The 21,379-nt window shown below is 38.8% G+C and overlaps 1 protein-coding gene across 31 annotated transcripts in view; it reads left to right on the forward strand.

The window, feature by feature from the left end:
• Positions 1-21,379, forward strand: part of EPB41L3 (erythrocyte membrane protein band 4.1 like 3) — a 249,369-nt gene that overhangs the window by 204,640 nt on the left and 23,350 nt on the right. For 26 of the 31 annotated variants that reach the window (NM_001133169.1, XM_054537537.2, XM_054537507.2 and 23 more), the window contains 6 exon segments: positions 2,923-3,141; positions 3,488-3,575; positions 8,587-8,739; positions 12,692-12,789; positions 13,503-13,678; positions 17,138-17,358. In NM_001133169.1, the coding sequence (NP_001126641.1) occupies positions 2,923-3,141; positions 3,488-3,575; positions 8,587-8,739; positions 12,692-12,789; positions 13,503-13,678; positions 17,138-17,358 (955 nt within the window). 31 annotated transcript variants of the gene reach the window in all.

A 21,379-nucleotide genomic window follows, 5' to 3' on the forward strand; every position in this document is an offset into this window, starting at 1 on the left:
TCTCTTGCTCAGCTCGGTAGTAAGTTTATGACCAGTCAAAGCAATTTTGTGCAGTGTATGCAGAATTTTCTGTGTAAGCTTTGCATTCTTTTTGGAGGGCTTTACAGAAAAGGGAAATTACTCAAAACAACTTCAATCACTTGCTACAGTTAAAAATAATTTCACCAGACATATTAAGAGAAGGGTAAAAATTAGTTCCAGAGGATTTTTTATATTTGCAATAAATCAGAGAAAAGTTATAATTTCTTATTTAAAGATACTTTTTAGTTGCTATTGAAGAACTGTTTTATTTTGGCTAATTTGTAGTTATAGAGCCCATATATACCTGGATTTGAAAATGTAGTGCATGGTGGGCCAGGCGCAGTGGCTCACGCCTGTAATCCCAGCACTTTGGGAGGCCGAGGCAGGCGGATCACAAGGTCAGGAGATCGAGACCATCTTGGCTAACATGGCGAAACCCCGTCTCCACTAAAAATACAAAAATTTAGCCGGGCATCGTGGCAGGCGCCTGATGTCCCAGCTACTCGGGAGGCTGAGGCAGAAGAATGGTGTGAACCTGGGAGGTGGAGCTTGCAGTGAGCTGAGATCACGCCACACCACTCCAGCCTGGGCAGCAGAGAGAGACTCCATCTCAAAAAAAAAAGAAAAGAAAATGTGGCGCATGGTTTCTTTCTATTGACTCATGTAATATTTGTAGAGCCGAGCCTGTTAAATGTTTGAGGATTTTTCTGTCATAATTACATAGATTTATGTCACTAGCCTAAAATCATATTTAGAGGGGACCTTTAAACTTTATCATAGTCCTCTGCTTCCATAGATGAACAGTTCATTTCTTATATACAAGGTACCAGGTGTGCTTTGTTCTGTCCATATGCTAAGCTGTGCTTGGGATTATTAAAACTCATCAATGTCAACACTTACCTTGAGGTCTTTGGCAGTTAGTAATTTATCTGTAAGTCTTAAAAGCAAAATAACGGAGAAGACAAATCATATTTTTATGTAGGTCATATTTTCATGATATGGCAAAATTATATGGAAGATGTTAATTTCTCCAGTTTAAAACTGTTTATTTATGGTGACAAGATTTTCTAATTTTAAGGTAGGAATTCTTTATATCTTAGATTTTAAGAAGCTATCTAAATTTTAAAAACGAGAACTGAAAACAAGAGAAATTGTGTTACTATAAAGAGACTACCTCTTTAAGAATGCAGGAAATTGAGAGTGAAGTTTATAATGACATAGCTATTGAGTTTCCTGAAATCTGTTTTGCTCGTGTAGTAAGACCTGTCACCTTAATATCAAAATACTTCCATAAGGCTAATTGGGGCCTAATAATCACACAGTCATGTCACCTAACAATGGGGATACATTCTGAGAAATGCATCTTTAGATGATTTTGTTGTTGTGTGAACATCTTAAGAGTGGACTTGCACAAAGCTAAATGGTAGAGCCTACTAGTCATCTAGGCTCTATGATAAAGCCCATTGCTCCTAGGCTAGAAACCTGTAGAGCCTGTGACTGTACTGAATACTGTGGGAAATTATAACACAATGGTAAGTATTTGTGTATGTAAACATAGAAAACGTACAATAAAAATACAATATAAAAGATTTTTCTTAATGGTACACCTGTATAGGCCACTTACCATGAATGGAGCGTGCAGGACTGGAAGTTGCTCTGAGTCAGTGAGTGAGTGATGAGTGAATGGGAAGGCCCAGGACGTTACTGTACACTACTGTGGGCTTTATAAACACTGTATAGTTAGGCCACATTAAATTTATTTTTAAAAGTTTCTTTCTTCAATAATAAATTAACCTTAGCTTACTGTAATTTTTTTACTTTTTAAACTTTTTGACTCTTGTAACACTTAGCTTAAAACACACATCATACAGCTGCACAAAAATATTTTCCTTCTTTATATCCTTATTCTGTGAGTTTTTTTCTATTTTTAAAATTTATAATTTGTTTTTACTTTTAAAACTCTTTTGTTAAAAACTTAAGACATAAACACATATATTATTAGCCTAGGCCTACACAGGCTGAAGATCATCAGTATCACTGTCACCACCTACACATCCTGTCTCACTGGAAGGTCTTCAGGAACAGTAACACACATGAAGCTGTCATCTCCTAGGGTAACAGTGTCTTCTTCTGATACCTCCTGAAGCACCTGCCAGAGGCTGTTTTATAGTTAACTTTTTATTTTTACAAGTAGAAGGGGTACACTCTAAAATAATGATAAAAAGTATAGCATAGTGAATACATAAACTAGTAACGTAGTCACTTATTATCCTTATCAAATATTAAGTTCTGCACATGATTGTATGTGCTAGTCTTTTATACAAGTAGGTTTGTTTACACCAGCACCACCACGAAGGCGTGAGTAATGTGTTAGGCCATGACATTAAGATAGCTATGATGTCACTAAACAACAGGAATTTTTTAACTCCATTATAATCTCATGGGATCACCATCTTATATGTGGTCCATCATTGACTGCAACATTGTTTTGTGGCACATAACTGTATTTAAGAACATTTTTACATTATAATTCCCCCACCCAAGGATTTCAGGAACTGTGTTGGGGACTGTTCATTTGACTTTAAAAGTTATTTTAAAAGATGTTAGAAGAATATATCTTTAAGTTTCTTTTAGACTGTGCTTTATTAATAAAACCCTATTATGGACGTCGACTTGCTTCTAAACGCCTTTAAATACTGTCTTTTGTAACCAAGTATTTTTCCCTTCTATCTAGAACAAGTATGTATGAAGTAAATATCAAAATATATAGATGCTAGAAAATTTATCCTAGAGAGGTTGTTCTACAGGGAGAAACTATTTACCCACGATTTTTACCGAGTGACCTCCTTTTCCTGTATCCTCATGCTGCCTTCGTTGTGTTGTGCTTTTGGTTCCTGGAAGGTACTACCTCTGCTTGCAGTTGCGAGATGACATCGTGTCCGGAAGGCTGCCCTGCTCCTTCGTTACCCTGGCCTTGCTGGGCTCCTACACTGTCCAGTCAGAGCTCGGAGACTATGACCCAGACGAATGTGGGAGCGATTACATTAGTGAGTTCCGCTTTGCACCAAACCACACTAAAGAACTGGAAGACAAAGTGATCGAGCTGCACAAGAGCCACAGGTTAGAGGCAGAAGCGTGTTCATTTAAGTTGTGCCTTGATGGGAGAGTGTCCCGCACACAACCCACCTCTTCCCAGTACTGATTTCAGTCCATTAACGGAGAGACTTGAGCATAGTGTGGGTCCATGCACAGTAAAATTCTGAGATGGGCAAGCTCTCACTCAGAGCATCCAGGTGTTCATTTGTAGTGGTTTCTTGCAAAGCCCTTTTTCTTGTTATTCTTTTCTCATGTATCTGCTGGTGCCTCCATAGGACTTCTTATGAGATAGCATGGAGCTAAGTGGGAAATATTGCAGCCTACCAGGGAAGGGAAAAGCATCATTGTAACATATTTTTCTTCTCATCAGAGGAATGACGCCAGCAGAAGCAGAGATGCATTTCTTGGAAAATGCCAAAAAATTATCCATGTATGGGGTAGATTTACATCATGCTAAGGTATGCATTTTTTAAAACCTAAACTTTCTATTTAATGTTATGTAACTTGATGTTGTTATTACTGTAAGCTGGTGATTTTTACTTCAGTTAATGTAAATGAAACCTTTGAGAATTCAAGTCTCTGTTTGTCTTTTAAGCCCTACTCCACGATACAACAAATGTAGCTTTCTGATATTTACTGAGGGGTTTGCTCTTTGTGTCTCAAACTTGCATTACTCCTGGGCACAGCCTTCTGAAAGCCCATGATAGGCAAAGCCTCTGATTGCCTTTTGATGCAGTTAGAAACCTACCTTGACATAACAGACTTTTACTTCACCCTGCCTCCCCATCACAGTCGTATTTCCCACTCTGTGCCATCACATAACCTTTGCTCCCATCAGACTCTGTTTCTACGCTTTCCCTGACTATGTCCGTCTCTGGACTATCCTCCTCTTTCCTATCTGTCTGTCCAAACTTAGCCGATTGTCCAAGACTCAAGCGTCACATTCGTTAAGTGCCAGACACTGTCTGTGGCCCTACCTGGATACATACCAGGCAGTCAGTAAATTCATATTGAATTTAAGAAGTCTACCTCTAAAGTTTAGGCACTCTGACAAATAATCAGAACTCTGAAATAAGCTTGTTGTTTTAAAGTTCACCTAGGCTAAGGTTTACTTCGTTGGCTGGTGATCGATGAAATGTTAAAGGTGTTATCTTGGGAATGGAGTCTTGGGAAGAAAGAATTTGGGTTGAGACTGTAGGGGGCTTACAGTCGTGAGGATACACAGAGCAGCTTTGACTCCGTGTCATGCTTTTTCTGGAATCTTCGTACTTTTCAGTAGTGGTAGAATGAAGATAGGACTACTAGTCTTTTTAAACAGCCCAGAATAAAAGTCCTGTGGAAATACAAGGAAGCTTTTATGAAAACCTTTATTAGCAAAACATATAAAATGTGTTAGGATCCTAGGTTTGGATTCTGATGCATTAGCAGTGTTAAAAAGGTCAATGTTAAAGGCCAGAGGTTGTTTCTTCTGATTGGGTCCAACGGGATGACATTGTTCCTGTTTAGGGATGTGTGTTTGACTTTGATGGACAGAGTTAGTCACCGATTTTATGGTCTGAGACTCACAGAACATGCAGTTACAGGTTTCCAGGCCAATGAGTGTCTTAAACAGTCGCGTCTAGGGCCTGGAAATGAAGAGAGTTTCAGCTGGCTCTGTTCAAGCAAACACCTCAGCACCCCTGCGGACCCATTGCAGGGAGCTCTGTGATCTGTAGGTTCTGTTGATACTGGAAGTTGGGCTACACTTTGGTTAGCTTTTGGAGAGCAGACTAATCCACAGGGATTTGGGGAGGAGAATAGTGGCCCTTGAATCTGTGCAGGTTTGATTGGTTTTGCTGCGGATCACTCTGCACGTCATGCAGGATGAGCTCTCCAAGGCCTGAGCACTAGCAAAATCTCTGTGACTTGGTGGAGGTTCACACCAGGGATGTGCTGTTATGTTGAATGCCAAGCTCTTTGACATTTGTGTGTAATTACAACAGCAGGTGTAGCTCTGTTTACTTGCCAGTTCATTATTACAGTTTTTCACTTATTTTGCACTCAGATAACAAAGATGTTTTCTATTGTATATTAGGTACAAGGTAGAGTGAGGATTTCAAAATGAAAATAAGAACAGACATTAAGATTTTTAAATTTCTGTTAGTGTTTCCCCCTAAGAGGCTAAAAGATAAGGAAACAAGAAGGAAATGAAGGGAGCCTGAGAATTTGAGTGAATCCGAAGCTATTTTTGAGTTACATCACACACTTTGATTCTCTTACTGCCCAGAAATAAATAAATAAATAAATAAAAGATTAGGGTGTGCATTTCAGGAAGTACACCTCAGGATGTATCAGTGTTTCTATCAGTAAATATAAAATCACTTAACATTGCTATAGCTACAGAATTAAAATAGATGGCTGCCTTTTCATTTAATAATGTGATTTGAAATTATGCCAATTAAAAAGAAAGAGAATTAAGGAAGTGCAAATGTAGCATTATAGGAATTTTTCTGAATATTAAATATAACAGATAATTCAGTTATAGACTCCATTTTCCCATGCAGCCACACTCCATCATTTGAAGAAGGAAATTTACTAAAACAATTTGGAGCTAATTTCTGGTTATGAGCGAGATGCCTCGCTTCTGTTGACGGTGTGAAAGACCCTGAGCTTTACAATCCATTTAAAAATTCTGAGCTGGAATCCTGTCTGAAGAATAAATACCCATGTTACACAAAGGTCCTGTGTTTTGGAAAACCTAAATGCTTTGTTTTTTCTTTGTACATCTGTCTCTGCTTGTTTGTCACTTAATGTGCATCTTGATAGGCTTTGTCAGAGTCATTTATTTTATGTAAGATTCTGAAATGTAGATATAAGTCCATATAGGATATCCCACAGAGCAGGATGGCAAAGTTCAAACACTGATGTTAAATTAAAGAAATCGTATGCCCCTTTATTTTCATGATGACTGAGACTATTTGGGTACACCCCAGTGTTTCTTGCTAAAGGGAGTGCACATGTATTTATTGATAGTGAAATGCACATGTCCTTAAGAAATACTGTTGTCATAACTTTTAAAACCAAAGATTTCTCAGGCCCAGCAAGGTGGCTCACACCTGTAATCCTAGCACTCTGAGACGGGCGGATTGCTTGAGCCCAGGAGTTCGAGACTCGATAGAATAAATGTAGCAGAACCCAATCTCTACCAAAAAAAAAAAAAAAAAAATGTTGAGTGTGGTGGCACGTGCCTGTGGTTCCAGCTACTTAGGAGGCTGAGGGAGGAGGGTTGCTTGAGCCCCTAGAGGTGGAGGGTGCAGTGAGCCAAGATGGCACCACTGCGCTCCATCCTGGGCAACAGAGGGAGACCCTGCCTCAAAAAGAAAAAAAAAGACCATTTCTCAAACTGACCTCAATACTGTGGGCTGTGGCAGAAAATTTGAGATGAAAAGTATCATTTTTGTTGCCATACAATTAATGAAATGGAGACTTGCATCCAATTTAAAACTGCACTCATTTGTGCCGTTTTCATTTTTCATTCACCTTTATTTCAACAAACGTGTAATGGCTTCATGCATGCAAGGTAGGCAGTGCACTGGCCATGAGATTACAAAGATAAACAGAGCTCCTGCTCTCAACCAGCTTTTGTCTCCAGGAGAAGGAAGACAAGTGGTAGTTTATTTCAGTGCCATTTGCTAAGGGTGTACTAGAGATAACAGTTTGATTTGGGGACATACAGAGGTGTGTTTTGGAGGGGACAAGAAGAGGAGGCATCAGAGCCTTCTTCATCTTCCTCATGAAGGGAGCTACTGTTTTCTTAAAATTCAGAGAACTAACGGGTGATTAAAATTTTTATTAAAAGTTTTATTGTTATCTAATAATGGAAAAGGTTTCGAATGTCCTTTCCCTCAGTAGGTTGAAGGTACACTTCCTAAAGTCCTGTTCTATAGTTACCAAAAAGCAAATGAGTCGAAGAGCAGTGATTCTGGCAGTCCTTCCTCGTTCCTGCACTCTGCCGATGGCGTAAGGTGGTCATCTCTGAGTGGTGGCACAGACAGATTGGCTGGTTCTAAAGGATCAGTAATGCCAGCTGCGTGTCAGCATCAGGTTATAGCTCTTTAAATCACTCTTTGAAATTAAAGTCCTAGATAAATGGTGGGCAGTTTCCAGTCTTTGAGTTCTCCTCAAATTTTATTATATTGTAATATCCTGCCATCAAATATTTCCACTCCTGCAGAGTAATTCAGTATGTCATGGAGTGATACGTTTCCAAAGTAAAATATTTCATTTTAAACCAATTATGCTTTGTTGGCAAACTTACATTTCCCAGAGATGGACCAGTATATGTATTTTCTGATTCTGGAAATTTCCATCTCCTGCCTTGCGTTGACAGCAGACCTGGGCATAGCTTCCGATGGGTGGTCAGCTCATGACCCTTTCTGTCCGCTGCTTCCAACAATCAGTGGGACCGGGGTGGACTCTGACCTCACATACAATCCTGCCTGTGACCTGTCTTTTTCCTTCATTCATGGCCACCACAAATGTTCATTTTACCCTGACTTAAAGGTCAGGCATGGGGAAAGACTATATGTTGTACGTCTCCTAAGCTTAATACAACATCTCTGATGACCTCTGGACATCACACATCCCTAGGAAATTACCTAAACATGAAATGTGCAAGTAGCAAAAGGAAATTGCAGTTCTAGGATGATCTCGGGTTTGTTTCTTAAAAAAAAACTATACACATATTTAAAAAGTATTTATATGTATATATGTGAGCCATGTTGCTAAGTGTGATTACCACTGGGCAGTGTGTTTGTGTGGAGGGAAGGGCGGTTGTTGGGGAAAATACATTCTTACATTTTTTTATTCATTCATACTTTTAAAAAAATTATTTCGTATTTAAATTTTACTCTGACAGTAATGGTATATAAAAAATATCGGGGCTCTTTTTAAAGGAACAACAACCAAAACCCTCATAGGAAAAGACAGGGTCCATCTTGTTAGCATATGTGTTGGTTAAGAGTGCTGCCTCTGGAACCAGGCTGTGTTCAACTGGAACTCTGTACCTATTTTCTCAAATCTGTAAAATGGGAATAATAATAGCAACCATCTCAATTACAGTAAATATTAAAAGAGTTAATATATGTAAAGCAGAGCAGTGCCTGGCAATTGACAAGTGAGAACTGTGGCTACTATTATTACCGTTATTGACATACCTTCATGAGCTGGGCCCTCTTGGTGTGCAATATTTACTTTGTAAGTCTGAGACACCTGGGAGAGCAGATTTTATTCTAACAAACCTCTCCATAGTGATAAACATCTTCACCAAAAGGCTAATGTTTAATGGTAAAGTTTTAAAAATGGCTGCATCATTTTGCATAAGTAAACCAGCCATTTATAGTTTCTGTCGTGGATGCTTAGATATTTTACCCAGCAGAAAATGGAAATAAGTTAGATACTGATCTGTTGCTTCTTGCCTTTATTTTCCAGGACTCAGAAGGGGTAGAAATTATGTTAGGAGTTTGTGCAAGTGGTCTGTTGATATATCGCGACCGGCTGCGAATAAACAGATTTGCCTGGCCCAAGGTTCTAAAGATTTCATACAAACGGAACAACTTTTACATTAAGATCCGGCCGGGAGAGGTAAGTATACCCACATTTGCCTGTGCGTTGGGAGGAAAGATCCCTGATAGCAAGCAAGCATTTAAATTATCTGCTTATGAATTCTGAGCACTGTGGGACACAGTGAATTACATCTAAGTGCCTGAGAGAGTTTATTGTAGGTTTGCCCAATAAACAGTAATAAATATTCTCTTCTTTATTATATTGTTCCAATATTTCCTACTGCATACGTTAATTGAAGGGTTTTTAAAAACGTATTTTAATATAAAATCCAGTCTCGGCCGGGTGCGGTGGCTCACGCCTGTAATCCCAGCACTTTGGGAGGCCGACGGGGGTGGATCACAAGGTCAGGAGATCGAGACCATCCTGGCTAACACGGTGAAACGCTGTCTCTACTAAATATACAAAAAATTAGCCAGGCGTAGTGGCAGGCGCCTATATTCCCAGCTACTTGGGAGGCTGAGGCAGGAGAATAGCATAAGCCCAGGGGGCGAAGCTTGCAGTGAGCCGAGATCTTGCCACTGCACTCCAGCCTGGGCAACAGAGCGAGACTCCGTCTCAAAAAAAAAAAAAAAAAAAAAAAAAATTCCAGTCTCATTAATAATTTTGTGTCTATTTCAAGCAGTAATGGATAAATCTCTTCCTCCACATGCTGTTGTTATTTCTCCATGCTCTTTCTATTTGTCATGCAAATCTGGTTGTACTTTAAAGTGAACAGTTTAGAGATCATGTACTTCAAGGTACAAGGAATATTAGAACAAAGGACAATTAGTGTGAATTATGTCAATGTTCTATAGCTCGATATATGTTTGTTTATTTGTTTAAGTCAGAGAAGCTAATGAGAGAATCAGAAATTGTTAACTAGTCCTTACTCCTTGGACAACAGCCTCCATGATCAACTTATGTTTATATCTTCCTTAGTGGTTTGTACATAATAGTAACACATATCTACTCTTATTTACTTAAGAGATAGTTAATAAATACCTCGAATTTCTAATTGGTATGGTTAGTATAACAGAGGCAGTCAAAACTCAAAGATTCTAGCATACTTACATCTCTGAACATTTTCTGATATAATATAGAATTATCTCTTATCTTCAAAATCTACTTGTCTACTGGGGTTTCTTGGTGGAAAATGCAATTTAAAAAATCAGAATATCGGCTGGGCATAGTGGCTCATGCCTGTAATCCCAGCACTTTGGGAGGCCAAGGTTGGGAGAATCACCTGGGCCTAAGGATTTAAGGCTGCAGTGAGCTTGATCACACCACTGTACCCCAGCCTGGGTGACAGAGCAAAGACCCTGTCTCAAAAACAACAAAAAAAATTGAAACATAAAGCATGTAATGATGTTTAATATGAACATAACATCATACCTATCTATGATGACTGAAATAATCTGTAAGCTTTTCATGTAAATAACTAAAATTATAGTGTTTTAAAAATATTTCCTAAAGATTATATGTTAAACTTATAGCCGATAGTCATTTGACTTCATTGAACATTTGTTAAGTGAGCACCTATTTATTGTCAGACATTAGAAATCGAAAGACAAATATGACCTTGTTCCTTGTTAAGGGATTTTCTATTTAGCAGAAAAATGGACTCATATACTTTGATTGTAACAGCATGATGCAAATGAGATGATATTCTGTAGACATGGAGTGAGCATAGTATTGTGAGAGGCCAGAGAGGAGAGCTAGAGAAATGAATCAGTGGACACTAGTGAGTCATGGGAGGTTTTAAATCAGAATGTGAAACAACTAGGTGAATATTTTGGAATGATACATTTCTTAATGAAATTCAACGACTTAGAAACATGATGTGATAAGACCTAAACTAGGGCAGAGGCTGTGGGAATAGACTGGAGGGAACAAATGTGAGAGAGAGGTTTCAGAGGCAGAAGCAGCAGGTCTTAGAGACAGGATAGAGGAAGTAATTAAAAGAGGGAAAAGTCCAGGATAATCAAAGGTTTTCAGTTTGCATGATTGAAGCCAATGGAGATGACATTCGGCAGGAGGGAAAAGGGGGAAAATTTCAGAAAAACAACTGAAATCCCTTTGGAACAGATTTTCAGGGAGTGACTCTTGCATAGGAAGGAGTTGAACAGAGTTATCAACTGTATATATTTTATTCAAGGCCTTAGACATGGAATAAATTACTCAAAGAGCAAGGCAAGTTAGAGAAAGAAACAGCCCTAAAACTAGAACTCTGAATAATACCACTATTTGAGAAAGGGCCAAGGAGCTGAAGAAATGACAGCCAGAGAAATAAAAGAAGAAACATAGGCTGATGGATGACCAGGAGATGAGTTTCAGAGGAAAGTGGTTAGCTAGCAGTACCATATGTTACAGAAAGGGCATGCAGGATGTGGACTAACAAAAGTGTGTTGAACTTAACAGTCAGGCCCCGTGATGACATTTCAGGGTTCAGAAAGGCGAGAGGAGCACCTGCCAGGTGTGTTGGGGTCAGGAGTGAGTAGCAGAGGCAACAGGTCGTGGCTTCTGCTTCCTAAAGTTTAGCAGTGAGGAGTGAGATGAGGTTGTGGTGCTGGCAGAAGCAGGCTCAGAGAGAGCTGGTTTTTCACTCCTCTTCTCTCTGCTCTTACAATCCTATTTACAGCCTGAGAAAAGTGAGTGAGAAGAAATTATTGGAAACACACAGACTCTGAAGAAGTTGAAAGAAATTGATACAAAACACAGAGAAATAGATATTAATAAACTATTAATACCTATTCAGGTAGTCTAGGAGCCTGCATCATCCTTGCCTACATAGGTTGGCAGAGACTCTTCCCAGCTTCTTGCAGCAGAGTGCAAGCTGACTCTTCCATATAACCCCTGGCATTGGCATAATATGTTAATATTAGTTGCAGGATGAATAAATGGATGATGGTTTAGTCACAAGCCACACTATGTCTGTCTTGACTGGGTCCCTTGGACAGTAGTGATTTTTACAAACACCACTGCACATGAACATCCAGAGTGAATAAGAAGTTGGGAAAGGCAATTGCGGCTGAAGCATTTGTGATGTATTTCCCACTTCACCTAATCATCCTCAGCAAACAAGAAATAGAGGTCAACCATGATTGTATCTCACATGCCATGCATATGACCCCTCACCTTGGTTCTTTGCCATATAAATGATTTTTGCTATTGATTATAGCAGTAGTACCCATTGTTTGCTCTTTGGGGAAGCCTTTACTGTTTAAGATGATTGCCCTCTGGTGGTCTGATGTGTACCTTCTTCAGAATGTGAAAACCTGTGCGTCTGCAGTAATAAAGTATATTATGCAGGAAATGAGATGAGTATTTCACCTCGAAAAATCAAATGGCTGATAATGCATCATCTGAAGTGTACATGCTGAAAAATATGAAAATATGTTCCCCCAATCTCTGATCTTACTTATGATATAGAGAGACGTTAGCATTTGACACGATAATCCATAGTGGAACACACAAATAAAATCAGCAATGTCTGACACCAAGTTATAAACTACCTAAGAAATACACATATTTCCTGACCAGATATTATGAGAAAAATCTCATTTCTAAGAATGCTGTAGACTATATTTGTAAACATTTTGTTCATTTCTGTACCTTGCAGTTGAAGTCATTGTGTCATTGAGAAACCATGAAAATAAAAGTTTAAAAGTGATATCAGGGCAAATTGATTTCTGGAAGAAATTAAAAAAAAACTCTTTTTGTGTTTGGTTTTCAGTTGTATCATAAGATACACACTTATTCAGAAGACATTTTATTGTATGCATAATGTGGCTATTTATACCTGCAGCATTTTAAAGACACATTTTTGAAATTAACAAATGAATCTGTATAGCATGAATTATGCATATAGCAATTGATCCAGTAAGTAAATTTTTAAAATTCTGGTGGCATTGTGATTCTGTAATTTATTTACAGGGCTTCTGTTATTTATAATTTTAAACTTTACTCTTCAATGTATTTTTTTTTTATTTAGTTTGAACAATTTGAAAGCACCATTGGGTTTAAGCTGCCAAACCATCGAGCTGCCAAGCGTTTATGGAAAGTATGTGTTGAGCATCATACATTTTTCAGGTAGGAAGAGATTATTTTGGTTTTTCCCTAAGGAATAATTGTAATCACTTACACTGAAAAAGATTGTCAATAAAAAAAATACAGAATTTTATTCTTTCTATCCCTTCAAGTTCATTGTCACCATATTTCTTGATAAGAAATCCTAAGATAACTAGAAAAAGACTAAATTTGAAGGATTTTCCCTAATTTGTCGTGTACTTACATGTCCTAAACCCCCTTTCTTTAGTATCTTTAGTGTCTCTACATTATTTTTAGGGTGTCCGCTTCAAATATCCAATCCATTCCTTACTATTTCAGTGATTTCTCAATACCCTGAATCCCTTTGCCTACCTATGCATGGTATGAGACCCATCAAATTAGGCACCCAACACCAAATTGTCACTCTTCTTCTTCACTAGTATCAAACTATTTAGTAGCTGTTTGGGCTTATAGAACCATAGACTGTCCACTTTGCGTGGAATGTTAAAAGTTCATCTAGTTCAGTACAACCCTCATTTGCATATATCCTCTCTACAACATCCCTAGTTGATATGCATAGTATATGATATGAATGATACTATATGCATTCTTTTATGAAATCAGATTTATTTAACTGCAAGTTGTGTGTTAAACGTTTAGCACGCAAAACACATGACGTCTCAGTAAAAAGTTTAAAAAGCACTGTCAATATTGGACTTAATAGTCCCTCTGCTGTTTTTCTTTATTCTCTTTAGACTGCTGTTACCAGAAGCACCTCCCAAGAAATTCTTAACCTTGGGTTCCAAGTTTCGTTATAGTGGCAGGACACAAGCGCAAACGAGAAGAGCCAGTGCGTTGATAGATCGCCCAGCACCTTACTTTGAACGCTCATCCAGCAAACGTTATACCATGTCTCGCAGCTTGGATGGAGGTAGGCATCACTTACTGGCCCTTAATAACCTAGTACCTACCCCAAAAAGAATATGAAACTGTCCTGAGCTTTCAGTAAGTATAGATATTCCTGGATATTGTATGTTGAAAAGCAGTTGTTGCTTATTGACTGAATGGCACATTTTTAAGTCTCCCCCAGCGAAATGAAAGTCCCTTTGTCAGTCTAACATCTGCAGGTTTATGTAAAATTACATAAAAGAATGGCACTTCGGGAATGAAGAAAATAGCTTTCATAAGCTGACACCCTGAATTTGGAGAAAGATGCTCTCATTCTAAATATAGTAGTCACATACTCTGTGATTTGATTCTCTTGCCAACAGGTCTTAAAGGATTGGTAGGTTTAAGACCGTTTGTTTTATAAATCTATAAGTTAAATTTATTTCTGTTTCTAAAAAATCTTTATGAATAAAGTGTGGCCTTTATCAGTCAGTTGATAATAGCTGGTAGAAAGGATGACATGCAAATAACAGAGCAAAGGGCTGTAAGTTAAATTCTCCTAGTTGTGCTAATTACTACCCCAGATGGACTGGGAGAACAGTGCTATGTAGGGGTTCTGTACTGCCAAGTTAAATTAGTCAAATGGAGAGATGATCACTCAAACAACCTTTTTAGGGGATAACACAACAGTGAATTTTTAGTAGGGTTTTGTTTTATCGAAAAGTTTCTTGATTGCTCTCTGGAGTAATATGGAGGTACGCTTTCTGCTGTAAGGCGTGCCCGCTGTAACAATACTCTGGAACTGGATCATGTCTGGGTCTCTGTCTTCTAATTTGGAGCACCTGGAGATTTGTTGTTTTTAATAGAAGATCTTATCCTGTGCAAATAAAAAGAATTAGGAGTTTCTGGTATGCAGGTATGGTTTAAATAATAAGGAAAAACATAAATAAAAATAAACAAAAGTTACAAGTGCCTGGGACCATCTCCTTCCCTACCTTTTTTGCCACTGTTACCCTGAGAGTCTCAGCTCTGCCTTCCCCATTTCACTAGCCGGGTGATTGATGGGGAGAGGTGCTCCCTGAATCTCCCAACTAAAAACAACTGTCTTTTTCTAATGGAATACTTTATGAACAGTTTATAGAAGAAATCAAAATGGCATTATTAGTGCTATATTATGTATGTTACTAGTGAGGTGGAAACTGTACTCTTGTGGCATGGGTAAATCCAGATTGAAGTCCAGGCTCTGCTGCCCTTTGTTTCTGCGGTGGTTGACAAATGATTTCAGCTCTCCAGGTCTGTTTTAGTCATCTGTATAATAGGAATAAGGCCGCCTTTGACGGGGCTGCTGTGAAAAGCAAGATATATGTGAAAGCACTCTTGTTACATAGGTAATTATCTCAATAATCATATTGATAATTACTCTTTTTTCACATTTTTAAAAAATTTCATTAGCTTTTGGGATACAAGCAATCGGTTTTTGGCTACATGGCTGAATTGTATAGTAGTGAAGTCTGAGATTTTAGTGTACCTGTCACCTGAGTAGTGCACATTGTACCCAATATGTAGTTTTTTATCCCTCACCACCCCCCTGCCACTGTCTGCCTTCTGAGTCTCCAGTGTCCGTTATATTACTCTATATGCCTTTGCATACCCATAGCTTAGCTCCCACTTATAGATGAGAATGTATGGTATTTGTTTTTTCATTCCTCAGTTACTTCATGTAGAATAATGACCTTCAGCTCCATCCAAGTCACTTCAAAATACATGATTTTATTCATTTTTGTGACTGAGTAGTATTCCATGATGTATATATACCACATTTTATATTCATAATTATTCTTACAGGCTTTTGTGAGCTAGCCTAGGAAGTTAATTACCATTGTGTGTCTTCTAAGAGTTTCCAGAATACCAAACTCAGAGCCAGCCCTTTCGAATAAAATAATTATCAGGACTGTTTCGAGCTGAATTAAGATATTGAAATATCCATGTTAACATTGAAGCTTTTCTTTCTGGTTTATCCTATTGACTCTTCTTTCTCCTTTAGAGTGTCTCTATTACCTATTTCTATATGTTATCAGTATTTGAGGAACTTTGTAGAATCACACTTTTTTTTTTCCTGAATATCATCCACTTTGTTCAGTGATGTGCACCCCAGGGAACACATTTGTTGTGAATGTTGTTTTCCTTATGACCTTTAGTGTGATAATGACTGCTGAGAAGACAGAAGATAATTGTGAAATCAATGTACTAATGTCATGCTGTCTCTTTCTCCCTGCCCAAAAGTGATGTTAGTATGTGTTGTCTCACTCTTTGCAGTCCTGCCAGCTCTAGTATGTTTTCTGCTGCTGTTGAGCTGGGTGGCACAGCTGCATGTTGCAACATAAACTGCTTTTTTGCAAGGTTGCATCTTACAGAGAATGGCCTAACTGGTCCATTAGGAAGTTGTGTCTCATATGAGCTTTTTCAACAGTATAAAGAGATATAAAATGTCTTAGTGAAGATATTTTAGTGACGTAGTTTAGCTATCAAAAGTATTTCAGAGAGGATTTCATTTCAGAATCCTTTCTTTTATTTACGTTTTTAAATTCCTAAAATAATAATGTAGATATTTTGTCTGTGATTAGTTACTGTGTATTTGAAAAGCAACATTTATAAGTTTTAATAAATTTTATATCTAAAGCCTAAAATAATGAGTACCAACTTTTAAAAGTTAACTCAATTAAGCATGTTTTCATTAAGACATTTTGGCTGGGATGAAAGGCTATGTCTTATTCTCTTGAGTTTGCATGTTTTGCATTTGCATGAATTTCATTTAGCAACATTCATTGTGTTTTCCCAAAATATTAGAGATGAGTAAATGTATATGCATATTATGGTAGTCTGTTTAAAATGTAGTAGAAATGAAAACATTTCTGTACTTCAGATGAATAGAATTGCCATCTGATTTTTATCATCTGTACCAAGATGGTTAATATTTGTTATTACCCATGGAGCTTTTATATTGTAAGAGTGATAGACTTTTCAACATTAATAATAATAATATGAAAACCAATCCAGTGCTCCTTGGTGAATGGCACTTCCAAAGAGCCAAGTGTATTAGAGCAATTGTGTACTGCAAAGACTGCTGTTAGGTGTGGAATTGGCCACTGTGAGACTGGTGGCAGTGCCAGCCAATGACTCCGAGTGATAATATGCCCAGTGGCAGCCTCGCCTCATGACCCTCCACTCACCTCCACACTTACACACATCCTCAGCAGAGAGCCTGAGGATAGATGAAATTCCAAGACATGAGCATTTCAAGAATTTTAAAGCACTCGTATAGGAAATACAGGAAGGTCATGCTTACATGAAAGTCCCTGCAGCACTGATTTGTTTTTTCAAGACAAACCTGGTATTTTGTGATGGTATTTTTTTTTTTCAGTAAAGATATAATTGGTGTTGTTCACGTGTCTTCTGACCTAACTGTTATGGATTTTATTTCTTCAATTGTATTTGCTTTTAGCATCAGTGAATGAAAACCATGAGATATACATGAAGGATTCTATGTCTGCTGCAGAGGTTGGTACTGGCCAGTACGCCACAACAAAAGGCATCTCTCAGACCAACTTGATCACCACTGTGACTCCGGAGAAGAAGGCTGAGGAGGAGCGGGACGAGGAAGAGGACAAACGGAGGAAGGGGGAAGAAGTCACGCCCGTCTCGGCCATCCGGCACGAGGGAAAGGTATAGCTCCCAGACTGCCTGCTAGAGCTTGCTCCATCTTTTAAGAATGGCTAAATGATGCTGAGGCTGTAAACCAGGAATGTGCTCAGATTTAGGATAAATCGTATGTCAGCACTGGTCACATTCATAGTCAATTTTTAAATTATGATTGCTGTTTCAACGTTTTTCCTCTGAAAGATTCATTCATAGTTCTTTGAAAATTTTTATTTTAATAACTTGTGTGCTATGTAAGACTTTCAATAGCTGTCCTGTATGTGTATCTTAAAAATACTTTTGGTGGCATATTACACTTTTCTGTTTGGGCTCACATTTCAGAACTGTCACTAAAGCTGTTTTCTTTGTTTCTGGCCCTATTCTCCTACCCAAATACAGCATATTTTTCTAGATATACAATTATCATATTGCCATTCTTCTAACTATAAGTACATGGAGTGACCACAGCCTGTATATTTATACTTACGCCTAATCAGCAGAGTAGTGACTGGCCATGTTTTGAAAAGGATCTTAAGGCAGAAAGTTGCAACATAAGATAAAAAGCGAATTTGGCAGCAGCTTCTTCTTTCAGTGTTTAATTCATTAAACTTTGTAACATTGTTTCACCCCAAATTAAATATCTTTTTTAACACAATTTTTAAATACTATGTATTTTTCTGGTGATCCAGCACTACAAAGCAACTTTTCAGAAAAATAATTTAAAAGTCAAAAAACACTTCAGGAGGCTTATACCTAATAATAAGGGAAAAACAGAGTGGCTCCTGGCCTGTACAGGGCATAGAGTAAGAGGAAATAGAATGAAAATGCTCGTAATAACCCATGGGTTATCCTAAAATTTGAGTAAATTTGATTCACGAGGGCTCTTTTGTACCTGGGCTCTTCAAATAGAGATGGAGAATCACTACCCTGAATTCTAAGGAAAGTGTTCCTTTTGACGAAAATTTAGCAGTGACATCTTAACATGGACAAATAATTTTTTGTAGTTATGCTAAAATATTACAAATGACCCAATCCATCATCTTTTATTTTTTGGGATAAGATTATTTATTTGGCAAACACAAAATTAAGCACAGAGTAGGAAATAATGGCAGGGATATTTCGATAACTTTTGCTGTTAAAATATGCTTTGTTCTAAATTTTGTTTTTACACTCTTCCTGTCTGTTCAGTCAAGGAAGGCTTTAAAGGGGACAGAAAAGAATATAATCCACCCAAAAAATAAATATGTGGTTCTTCTTAGTTATTCTAACATTTTGTAAAATCGCCATGCCAACGTAAGATTCCCATGGATGTATAAGTAAGAAGTGACACATCAATGTAAGTGATTTTTAGTTTTGCTCCCAAGATAAGGCCAGACATTTTCACTTTATTTGCTTTTAAAAGACCACCAATTTGTTTATGTAAAACGTAGCACTAAGCTGTCCTCACTTGGTGCCATTTGTGACGTGGGAAAATAAAAAGACAAAGGACACTGCCAGCCTCATAGCCTGAGTCTCTGAGAAGCCAGCACTCTGGGCAGAATGTCTTCAGGAAGTCTGTAGCTGAAATCTGGAGCTCGTATAAGTGTGGGCTGGCTTGGTTTCCCCAGTGCAAAGCTGTCTTTTAGAAATGACTTTAGTAATCAGCATGGCAGGTTAAACCTTAATTTTATCCCTCTCTATCTTCAAAAAGTAACAGAGAGAGTACTTATTTTTCAACCAAAATGAAAGTGTATTACTGAAAATAGTTCTTGAAAGGCTGGTCCCCTAGGTGGCCTGGGAAGGAGGCACGTTTCCCAGGCTGGGACCACCCGGGTCATGGGGCTGCCTCACCTCCACGCTGGAGAACAGTTGTCTTCATGCAGAAGTAAGCGTGTAGCAGCTACATTATTCTTAGTTGAATGAGATTTGTGCAGGTTCCTGTTTAAAGTGCCATCTTTAATGTCAAATGCAAATGTGTGGGAAAAGACATACTTGTCTCATAGTAAAAAGAGACCCTTCAAATGCCAAAGAGCTATGATTTTATTTGTGCATTTTCTTTCCCTCATGCCTCAGATGTAACTTTATTTGTGCATTTTCTTTCTGTCGCTATATTTACCATTTCTCCCCAAGTCAGGATTGCATAACCACACAAGGCAGGCTGGGTAATTTCCATGCTGTCAGGCCGCTGGGCAAAACACACACATACACACACGCAGTGACACAGACATCAGCAGGAGTCTACTTACTTTCAGGCTTGGACTTCCCGGCTTGCAGCAGCTGCTGTACCTGCCCAGGTCCTGCTTGGGGCTTGCGTGCTTTCCTTCCTCCCCTTGTTGTCCAGCAACCCCTCCACCACCTGCAGAGGAAACTGGCCCTGGTCTTGGAGACTTCCAGGACCCAGAGAGGAGGGGAAGTAGATTCACTTGCCCCATAAAAGCTTGAGCTCACCAGGGGAGCACCTGTGGAAAACCCTGCTTTTATCATTATTTTAAGGACTCAAACCAAAGATCTAAACATGTTCTTTATCTGCTAAGAAAAATCAGAAGGTTGGGAAATTATGTCTTTCTATTATTATGCATCATAAATAATAGAAAGTAAGTACTGGCAAAGCATGTTACAAGAAAACACATTGTTTTTGCTAGTTAGCTTGTTGAAATCACTCGCGTTGAAGTTCCACTAATATCCTAAATAAAGGAGCCAAAATAGAGCTTTCAAGGGAACTTCAGTTCTTTTTGAGGAGTGAGATATTCAGAAATGCTAAGTGTCGAATCTCTGATTGTAACTACTTATCAGATAGGAGTGGGGCCAGAAACTTCTTGATTTGGAAGGTAAACTCCTTGTTTTGGATGTAATGGAATAACCAGGGAAAGGACTAATGCTAGAGATTGTTTTTTTTTAATCAAAATCTGGATTGGATTTCATCTTCATTTTTAATCTAGCTGAACTATAGTAACAGCTCTGCTACCTGGAAATCAGGAGAAGGTTATTGAAAGTCTTCATTTTAAGTTATCAGATTTACTTATGTTTGCTCCCCAAAACCTGAAATTTTCTACAGTTGTTAGTCTAAAATGAAATTTTTTGACCATGTGAAATGTGTAGACTTTGGGATTGCCCACAAATACCTTCTGTTCTGAGTTTTTAAAGAATTCCACCCATATGTGATGGTCTCATGGGAGAAATGTAGCTGTTCATGGCAACAGTGGCATGCAGCTTGAATACTTTAACATTCATGAGCAACCCTAGTGCTAAAATTTTTGTTTCACAATTTTATATTGATACCCATAAGAAAATTAACTAATTGCAGTTTTCTTTTTGTCCTTTTGCACCTCTGTTTGCTGCTTTCTGTCTCTCTCTGTCTCTTTCACATCAGTCACCTGGGCTTGGCACTGACTCATGTCCCTTGTCACCCCCATCCGCCCATTGTGCCCCCACATCTCCCACAGAGCTCCGTAGGAGGTGTAAGGAGAATGACTGCAAACTGCCAGGTTATGAGCCGTCCAGAGCTGAGCACATGCCTGGAGAGCCCACCTTGGACTCTGATGGCCCAGGGAGGCCTTACCTAGGGGATCAAGATGTGGCTTTTAGCTACAGACAGCAAACGGGCAAGGGGACCACCCTGTTCTCCTTCTCCTTGCAGCTCCCCAAGTCATTCCCCTCCCTCCTAGATGATGATGGATACCTCTCTTTCCCCAACCTTTCTGAAACCAACCTCCTGCCCCAGAGCTTGCAGCATTACCTCCCGATCCGCTCACCGTCCCTCGTGCCCTGTTTCCTCTTCATCTTTTTCTTTCTGCTGTCTGCCTCCTTCTCAGTGCCATACGCTCTCACTCTCTCCTTCCCTCTGGCTCTGTGCCTCTGCTACCTGGAGCCCAAGGCGGCCTCCTTGAGCGCCTCCCTAGACAATGACCCGAGTGACAGTTCAGAGGAAGAGGTGTGTACCTCGGCATAGAACACGCTTCCCCTTCGTGTTCCGTGCTTGAGTCTGAAACAGTGTTAGCCGGCTGCTGCCATAGTGGTCCTACTTTCAGAGCCTCATTTATTGTCTGTGCCAATATGTTGAGGTTTCTGT

This window comes from Pongo abelii, chromosome 17 (genome assembly GCF_028885655.2).
Source record: "Pongo abelii isolate AG06213 chromosome 17, NHGRI_mPonAbe1-v2.0_pri, whole genome shotgun sequence".
Lineage (NCBI taxonomy): Eukaryota > Metazoa > Chordata > Mammalia > Primates > Hominidae > Pongo > Pongo abelii.